This window comes from Lutra lutra, chromosome 13, assembly GCF_902655055.1.
Source record: "Lutra lutra chromosome 13, mLutLut1.2, whole genome shotgun sequence".
NCBI lineage: Eukaryota > Metazoa > Chordata > Mammalia > Carnivora > Mustelidae > Lutra > Lutra lutra.
The window spans coordinates 29,045,204-29,055,386 of record NC_062290.1 but is presented as its reverse complement, the minus strand read 5'-3'; the positions used below and the strand labels follow the sequence as shown (position 1 = coordinate 29,055,386).

The 10,183-nt window shown below is 44.9% G+C and overlaps 1 protein-coding gene across 1 annotated transcript; it reads left to right on the top strand.

The window, feature by feature from the left end:
• The first annotated feature begins 7,022 nt into the window (after nt 1-7,022).
• On the top strand, nt 7,023-7,702 carry LOC125083646 (securin-like). Its single transcript, XM_047700472.1, has one exon. It carries the CDS (start codon nt 7,035-7,037, stop codon nt 7,626-7,628), a length of 594 nt encoding a protein of 197 aa, XP_047556428.1. The 5' UTR covers nt 7,023-7,034; the 3' UTR covers nt 7,629-7,702.
• The last annotated feature ends 2,481 nt before the right edge of the window (nt 7,703-10,183 follow it).

Below are 10,183 nucleotides of genomic sequence, written 5' to 3'. Positions count from 1 at the left end.
AATTGGAAGGGGAGGTGAACCATGAGAGACTATGGACTCTGAAAAACGATCTGAGAATTTTGAAGGGGTGGGGGGTGGGAGGTTGGGGGCACCAGGTGGTGGGTATTGTAGAGGGCACGGATTGCATGGAGCACTGGATGTGGTGCAAAAATAATGAATACTGTTATGCTGAAAAAAAAATAAAAAAAAATTAAAAGTTCATTACTTCCGTCTGCCACTTATTGAGGGCAGCCATCTGAGTCAGTATCCAAATTATGGGGACTATGAGTCTTCTAAAATTCACACTTTTGGGGTGCCTGGGAGGCTCAGTCGGTGAAGCGTCTGCCTTCCGCTCAGGTCATGATCTCTGGGTCCTGGGATCGAGTCCCGCATCGGGCTCTCTGCTCAGCATAAAGTCTGCTTCTCCCTCTGCTGCTCCCACTGCTTGTTCTCTCTCTCTCTCTGTCAAATAAATGAATACAATCTTTAAAAAATTTTTTCATACTTTTAAATTTTCTATCACATTCATTATAATTTCTAAATATTTCACATCTTCTGGGTAGCACCAGAATGATCCATTAATAGAAGGAAAACATCATTTCCAGGCCATTTAACAGGAAGTAGAAGAGATGTTCACAGAGACGTTACACTAGCAGGCAACGTCCCTCCACCCTCTACGCAATATAGGCAGGAAATGTTTTATTTCGTGTGCTGTGAAGCCATAACAATTGTTTCCTGGTTAATTGTCCATGAGCGTTTGCTACTTAGTCCTCAGTGTTAGCACTGAGCTTGTTGTCCTTTTATCCCACTCTTTTTTTTTTTAAGATTTTATTTATTTGGCAGAGAGACAGCAAGAGAGGGAACACAGGCAGGGTGAGAGGGAGAAGCAGACTCCCCACTGAGCAGGGAGCCTGATGAGGGGCTTGATCCCAGGATCCTGGGATCACAACCTGAGCTGCAGGCAGACGCTTAACGATTGAGCCACACATAGGCTCCCTATTATCCCATTCTGAAGGAGCACCATCACTACCGTCAGAATCTTTTTGTCCCGACATTCTCGCTGCAGGCATGAATAGCATTTCCAGGCTTACCTCTCACGCCCCGCCATGAGCAGCGCACCCCAGACAAGCCATGACCTGATGTTGCTCTGAGCAGCTCTCCTGTGCCTCCGTGCCTTGACCAAGCAGGGCCTCCCACCTGGACTGTCCTTCCTTCCCATTCCACCTCTTTAAATGCCTGGTGAAATCGAGCTCTTGCCTCCAGTCCCCTATGAAAAGCCAGTAAATGGGTTTCCTCAGTTTCCTTGTTTCCACAGCTTCTGGACCTTAAAGCTATCAGGGTGCCTGTTTTATATTATAATTTCTTGTGCTTTATAATCTTTTGTTAACCTTGCCGGGCTGAGCTCCTCAAACTCATGTTCATGTCTGCTACACCATTGAACCCATTATCTCAATGACGGGGTCACGGGTGTTTGATTAGTGAATAAGGTCACGTGATGCACGAGAAGTACAGGCAGCAGAGCCAAATGATGACTTCCAATTGCTTTAGATTTTGAAATTTCTCCTATTATGCAAAGTACATCCATGCACAAGTGGCTCTGACTTTGGTCACATTAAAAGTGAGTAAATGGAGCTGAAACAGTAACATTAACGTTTACATCTCTTCCGGCGTCTTTTTCTAACTAATCAGCTGTGATGATCCATCCAAGGCAGATGAATTTCCCTTCCACACTGTATTGAACAAAGAATTTCATAATAAATAAATGTTCAAGCAAGTGCAGTGAATGTTTTGAAGTTTTTAGTAGAAAAAATGTTTATAACGTGGTTAGTATCATTGTCATCTGCATTCAAATGACCAGAAAATTACAAATGTATCAGCTACTATTAACCATTCCACTTTCTCAGCAACAAGAGCAGGTTACTTGCAACGTTTGATTCAGATATTCTAGAAGTCAGGAGACCATCATCATCACCGTGGTAGTATTTGTCAACAACTTGCAGTACGTTAGGCATTGTTAAATGTTTTCAATATATCACTGCATTTCCTTTCACAGTAACTTCTACCTGAGAGAATCTTGAACACTTGCTGCCCTTCCCAAAGATGAAATTTGGAGCTGTGGAATTCCAATTTAGTTGATGCAAAGTTTAAGAAAACAGACTCGATGTAAAACCTGAGTAATTAACAGCTCAAGTAGTCAGTCATAAGATCTCCTTGAAGAGCAAATGATAGGTAGCCCAAAGCAATTGAAATCATTTTCTTAAAAATCGAATTTTGGCAAAGACATCGGGATGTTGACAGAGTTGATAGCAATGTTGAAGAAAGAAATACAAGTCAGGACCGAAACAACTGCAATCTTGGGCAAATCTGGGATCTCAGCAGCAGGACCGATTAGGCAATATTGTCAGGGCTCTGTTGCTGGAAGGAAGAATTCACACTGTTTCTTTCATCCTTGCATCATTCTGCTTCCAAAAACCTGGGAGACAATGTCTATTGATATTTCATCTCATGTCTAGGGGAGGGAGGCATCTTAATTACAGCCCCATTAAGACTCCATGCAATGAGGAAGAAACAAGTTTCCCAAAAGAATCCACAGTGCTCCTGCCAAGACCAGAGGGAGTGAATGCTGGTGGCTGAGAAAAGCGTTGGTTCAACACAGCAGCCCCCATTTAGCTTCTCAACACACAGATAAACGCTTTCTTTTCATTAATCTTTTTCTTTTGAGAAAATTATAGAGTCACATGCAATTGTAAGAAATAATACAGAGAAATCCAATGTCCCTTTTACTGGTATAAAAACAGACACACAGATCGATGGAACAGAATAGAAAGCCCAGAAATAAACTCATGTGTATATGGTCACTTCACTTACAACAAAAGGGATAAGAATATATGAAAGGGGAAGAACGGACTCTTCAGTAACTGGTGCTGGGAAAACTGGGCAGCTATGTGAAAAGAATGAAACCGAACCACCATCTCACACCGTACGCAAAAATGAACTCAAAATGAGTTAGAGATTCCACTGTAATTTCTGAAAGCATAAAACGCCGTGAAGAAAATAGAGGCAATAAGCTCCTTGACATACGTCTTGGCAGTGGTTTTTTTAACCTGACACCAAAAGGAAAAGCAAAAAAAGCAAAAACAAGCACGTGGGGGTCCACCAAACTAAAAAGCTTCTGCAAAACAAAGAAACCCATTAACAAAATGAAAAGGCAACCTACGGAATGGGAGAAAGCATTTGCAAATCATGCATCTGATAAGGGTTTAGAATCCAAATATTAAAGACCTGAGAGAATGCAGTAACAAGAGATGCCTGGGTGGCTCAGTCGGTTAAGCACCTGTCTGCGGCTCAGGTCATGATCCCAGGGTCCTGGGATCAAGTACTGCTTTGGGCTCCTTGCTCAGGGTGGAGCCTGCTTCTAGCTCTGCCTGCTGCTCCTCCGCTCCCCCTGCTGTGTTCCCCTTCTCTCTTTCTGATGAATGAATGAATGAATAAATAAATAAATAAATACCATCTCTAATAAAAATAAAATATTAAAAAAAATGCAATAGCAAAAAAAAAAGACTAAAAAATGGTCAGAAAATCTGAATAGACATTTTTTCAAAGAAGACGCACAGTTGCCCCACAAGTACAAGAAAAGATGGTCATCATCATTAATCATCAGGAAAGGAAAGTAAAAATCACCATGAGATGTGACCTCACACCAGTTAGGATGTTACTATCAAAAGATAAGGAATGAACAGCTTGGTGAGGATGTGGAGAGAAGGACACCATTGTGCACTGTTGGTGGGAAGGCAAACTAGTGCAGCCACTACGGAAAAGAGTACAGAGTTTCCACCTAATTAAATATAGAACAATCATAACATCCAGAAATCCTGCTTCTGGGTATTTACTCACAGAAAACGGAAACAAAACTCAAAAGGATCTATGTGCGGCATATTCATCGCAGCATTACTTAAACAAGCCAAGATATAGCAACAACCTAAGTGTCCATCAGTGAACGAATGCATAGCGACGTAGCATATATACAAAATGGAATATTACTCAGCCATAAAAAAGAATGGAATTTTGCCATTTGTGACAATATGGATGGACCTTGAGGGCACCATCCCAAGTGAAATAAGTCAGACAGAGAAAGACAAATACCATACGATCTCTCCTCTCTGTGGAACCAAAACAAAAACAAAAATCGAGCAAACAAACAAAACACTAAACTAAGCACATAGACACAGAAAGCACATGGTGATTACCAGATACAAGGGCTGTGGGTGGGAGAAAAGGGTAGCAGGGTCAAAAGGTAAAGAATATTACAAAGACAAAGAAAAGGAAGCCTGACAGAAAAAGCTGTTGATTCCTCCTGCGATCTCAACTTCTGTTCCATCCTTAGCTGCCGTTCCAGCATTAGTCTGGGGCACAGAGTTTCGTGCCTCTCCCCCTGCAGGTAAAAGGATGAACAGAAGCTGAGACACCTTCAATTACTGTGCCAGAAAGGGTCCCTATTAACAAGGCTTTATTTTCTTCCCTCTGTTTCCAGATGGGCTGGCGCGCACGGAAGAGAAGCTTCTCTGAAAAGGAAGTGCGATTCTTGCTGGAGCTTAGCGCAGGCGGCAAGGAGTAACCACCACATCCCACGTTCTGAAGGTTTCCTGCCAAGTTTCCTGGGATTCCAGCCTTGTTAGGCGCTGTCTGTATCCCTCAGTATGATGGGCACCAGGTCAACGACCCTGCAGCAGGTCTTCACTTATTCGGGAGGGAGAGAGTCACCCTCGCTGCCTCTGCCCTCTGCCAGCTCAGCCGATGCCACGTTTCATAGACTGTTACTTATAATGCCCAATGTCCACGTCCCGGTCTCTCCATTGGACGTGATTCTCCCAGTTTCAGGTGACAGAAGCCTAACTCCATATGCTTTCACGCAAGTTATTGTGTTTGCATGTGAAACAGGGCAGGTGATCTCAAAGCACAGCGGGAGTCCCTCAGAAGCTTGGTGGGTGTGAGACAAGCCTCCCTGAGCCCTGTCACCGCGCCCCGTGCACAGTCCTTGCCCCCATCCTCTCTAGCTCCTGGCTGATGGCTCCGCTCTCGGACTTCTCAGACTCACTCTTGGCAAGTACAGACTCATCTATTTCTCAGGACGGCATCCTCAGAAAAGGGAAAGGATCCCACCGAATAGCGTAGATGGTATTGAGACGGTTCCATTGGCTCTACTGGGCTGTGGCAGGTGCTCGTTTTAAATCGTCTCTGTGGAGTGTGGGTGAAGGGTCAGGTCTCGGCTCGGTCCCGGAGACAGGTCTGGTGGGCAACACCAGAAACACTCCCGAGGAGGAGGGGGTGATGGAAAAGGGGGAAAAGAGGGCCATTGCTGGGTCATAGGGTAATTGAAAGTTTGCTTTTATAAGAAACTGCTTATAAAGTGGGTGGAATGTGGGGGCAGGAGGGACAAAGGTACAAACTTCCAGTTATCGATAAATAAGATCTGGGGACGTAACGTCCAGCATGGTGACCGGCTTAAACACGCCACATTGTACATTTGAACGTTGCTAAGAGAGTAACACTTAGAAGTCTCCATTGCAAGGAATAATAATTGTAACTACACGAGGGGAGGGATGTTAAATAAAGATATTGTGGTGATCACTTTGCAGTTTATACACATATCAAGTCATTATGTTGTACAGTTTAATACAATGTTATAGCTCAGTGATATCTCAGTAAAACGGAGAAAAGAAACCACTAAATGACATTCCAGAATGGCTGTACCACATCCCCCATCCAAGGCTAAGGGACCCAGTATGTGCACATCCTTATCAGGTGATGCCATGACTCTATTTTACCTGATCTAGTAGGTGTGGGACGATGTGTCATCCTGGCTGACACTGGCATTTCTCTAACTGCTAGTCGTGATGAGAATTTCCTCCTGTGCTCATTGCCATCTGCGTGTCTTCCTCGGTGAAGATAAAAAGTTTCCAGCACTCCCCTTCGTGCCCACGATGCGCGTGTGTCAGAAGCTATTTCAGCGTTAAACGGGAGGGCGGCTGCCCTTTTCTGTGTTCTGTCCGGGGCTCACGCACAGACCCCGTGCTGACCACGGCTCGTTTACGCGGTCTGCCCGTGAATATGGGACGGTCGGCAGTGCTGTTTGATCAAGAAGGGTAGCAAGTCTCCTCTCTCTCCGAATCTTCGTCGGGACCCTTGAGGCTACTTTGAGGAGCTCCTCAGAACCAGTGTGCACTGCGGTTGTCTCTGCTGCAGAGAGACTGTCTCTGCATCTCTGCAGTGGTGGGCTCTCCTTTGTACTTAGTGACAGGAGGCACTGAGCTTGATATCCTAACCACATGCCTTTTTTTAATCCTGAACACGAACATATAACTGGTTATTTGTTATTAACCCCTTTGTGATGTATCCAGGAATCAGACTGTCAGCAAGAACTCCAGATCTGCAGGCAGCAACGAGTCACAGGAAGACAGTGTCATCACCAGGTGTCTGTCACACAGTCTCCATCCCCTTCCCGGATCCTGGAAATGGAGCCTGAAGAGAACAAGGGGGTCTGGGGGGCAGTCAGCTGGGTCATCAAGACCCCAGGGAGCTGGAATGGAGATGGCACCGGTATCTCCTACAGGTTTGTCATATCATAAGCATCTGTCTGTCCCTTTTGGGCAAGACATTTGTGAGTTCATGTGACCCTGACCCTAAATGTGTGCCCTGGGGCAGAAGGGTTCCTGGAATAGGAGGCAAGGGAGGAAACATGGAAAGCTGGTGAAGGCTGTGCAGGTGAACAAGGTCAGAGCCGAATAGCACTGGGTCCTGAAGATTTGAGACCAGATTTGTCCTGTGTATCCTACACTTTAGAGATGAATCCTGGACACTAAAAGCCTGTAGGGCAGGACTTCTTAATCTGCAATCCACTGACCGCTTGGGTTCATGGATACACTTCAGGCAGCCTTTATTAGGGTTCTCCAGAGAAGCAGAACCAATAGGATGTATATAGAGAGAATGAGATTTATGATAAAGAATTGGTTCCCATGATCATGAGGACTGAGAAGTCCCTGGGAAGCTGGTCCAGAATGGCTACCCTGATCTTTGTTGATAAGGAACATGGAGAACCAGGCACCCGTGTGGCTCCCAAGGATGGGCTGAAGCTGGGGTCGAGGCCTCTCAAAGCTTTAGATGGGAGATCTCAGGTTTCAACACCACGAGTAGGCAAAATGTTTGATGCTCAAGCAGCCGTACCTAGAGTTGCCAGAAAGGCTTTGGGAACTGTCAACAGAGCCACAGAAAATTCAGTAAAGACTAGTGGACCTCTCAAACAGAAGCAGCCAAACTTCTCTGCCAAAAAGGTGACCGAGAAGACTGTCAAAGCAAAAAGCTCTGTTCCTGCCTCTGATGACACCTACCCAGAAATAGAAAAATTCTTTCCCTTCAGTCCGTTAGATTTTGAGAGTTTCGACCTGCCTGAAGAGCACCAGATTGCACACCTCCCCTTGAATGGAGTGCCTCTCATGATCCTTGATGAAGAGAGGGGGCTTGAAAAGCTGTTACACCTGGGCCCCCCTTCACCTCTGAAGATACCCTCTCCACCATGGGAATCTAATCTGTTGCAGTCTCCAAGCATTCGTCGACCCTGGATGTTGAATTGCCACCTGTTTGCTATGACTTAGATATTTAAATTACTTAGCATTTAATAGTTTGTATGTTTTGTATTAATAAAGCAACTCTTTAACAGAAAAAAAAAGATCAGCAGTCAGCAAGTCAACAAGCTGGAGACACAAAGAAACCCAAGGTGAAGTTCAGTCCCAGTGGGAGCACCTAAGAACCAGGTGTTAGACCTCCATCATCAAGGTCCAAGTTCTAGGCAGGCCCCAGGCCCAAGAGGAGCCAAAGTTTCAGTTCCAGTCCAAGGTCAGGAAAAGACCATTGTCCCAACTGGAAGTCAGTCAGAGTTCTCCATTACTCAGAAGAGGGTCGTGGTTTTGTTTTGGTTTGTTTTTATCTATATAGGCCTTCAGCTGGCTGGATGAGGGCTGCCCACATTAGGGAGGACAAGCTGCCTTACTTTGTTTACCAGTTCAAATGTTAATCTCACTCCAAATCATTCTCACAGACACGTGTGAATGTGTGAACATGTGTTTGAGTATTTTCTGACCTAGTCAGGTTGAAATTTAGCCATCACAACTCAAGTCCTTGTCCACTTGGCATAGGTACACATCCTCTCAAACCATAATTTCCAATTAAAGACAGTAACAATGTCAGAATTCTGCCTAACATGATCCAACTAAGCTGACACAACCAAGAATGCACTAAGGCCTTGACCCAAAGAAGAAATAAGGTTATTGAGTGGTCTTTATTCCTCTTCTTTATACCCCATAACTACAATACTATGTCATAAATTCAACAATACCTAAATACTATGACACAAAGTTAGTACATCTTATGTTACACGGTAAAGAAATAAGAGAGGGAAAAAGACAAAGATATTGTGCACACAAACACATACGTATTCATGACAGAATAGGAAGGAAATGCTCATGATAATGGCAACCCTCATTTCTGGAACTGGTGACGTGGTCTGACATATCTGGTATTCACAACTGCTTCCTTCCACAAGCTCCATCCCCTCCCAAGTACTGGAGATGGACCATTCTGCATCCTCGTGGACCTCAGCAAACACCTCAGCTGGTCATGATTCTTTACCAGGTGTGGTGACTCAAAATTTCATCTCTTCAGGGTCTTGGACCATTACCAGTCTGCTGGAGTGGATTGCTGTAATTTTCTATTGAGCTTAATCACAGATGTCCTAAGGTATCTCTTATATTCCAAACATACTCTCCTTTACTTTCATAGTGGAGTAGCAGCCCATTTCTTCTTGGTAGTAAGGATCAGTCACCACGGCAAGCACCATAAACTCCCTTCTTTCCTGTTGACTTAAAGGTGCGAAGAACGTACGTGGCTAGGCAGCAGTCTTAACTTCCAGGTTAATGGAATTGTTTTGTATATTCTGGTGGAAGCATTTCTCCTTCTGGAACTAGGACATCCAAGGCAGGAAAGAATAAGGTGATAAGAACAGGAAGCATAAATTTTATCAGTGGACTATTGGGGGTAGTAGTGAGTAGTGACACTCCCGTGTCCACTGCTGAATTCTGGAACCTTTGGATTTTGGTTATTGGAGAAATAGCACCATACTGAATGCTGATTCAGTCCACATACAGCCTCCTAGACAGCCTTGCCTCAGTCCTGTGAGATACTGCCACCAAGCTGGTGCTGTTACTTGAGTCTTCAAAGTCCATTCCACCATTCTATCCAGCCAGCTGTTTTGCATGTTAGGGAACGTAATAGGACCAGTGAATTCCATGAGCATGGGACAATTGTTGCACTTCATTGACTGTAAAGTGAAAGACCTTGAACACAGCAAGGATTCCACAATAGACGAAGCATTCTGTAGTGCATGGATGGTAGTTTTGGCAAAAGCATTGTATGCAGGGAAGGCAGGTCTGTACCCAGACTGTCCATTTCAGGAAGAGCAAAAGGCTTCCCCTTCCCTGATGGAAGTCGTCCAATGTAATCAACCTATACCAGGTAGCTTGCTTATCACTCTGGAGAACGGTGTCGGGAGCCCATTGTCGATCTTTGATGCTGGCAGATGGGGCACTAAACAGTGGCCATTACCAGGGTACCCTTGTGAATAGAAGTCTGTGTTGCTGAGCCTATGCATAACCTCCATCCCTGCCACCATGGTCACTTGGTCCACGAACCCATCAGGCCATGGGGGGGGTGGCTGTGCAAAGAGGCTGACTGCTATGCACAAAATGGGTCATTCTACCCACTTGATTACTAAAATCCTCCTCTGCTGAGCTCTCCCCTTGGCGAGCATTCACACAGTACACAAATTCAGAAAGGTTTTTTCACATACTTTCCCCCCAGATTTCCCTGGACCAGTTATCCAGTCACGTCCTCCCAAGTCTTTAGTCATCTTGCCAAACCATGGGACACAGCTCGTGAATCAGAATATAATACCAAGTTCGGCCATATCTCCTTCCAAGCAAAGTGAACCACCAGCTGTGCAACTAGATGTTCTGCCCCTGGGGAGACTCTCCCTTTTCCACTTTTAGAGAGGTCCCAGATAGGACTGTAGGGGTGTAGCTGTCCACTTTCAGGTGAACCCTGTCTGTTGTGCAGAGCCTGCTGTAAACCAGGCTTGAGTCTTATCTTTGTCAAT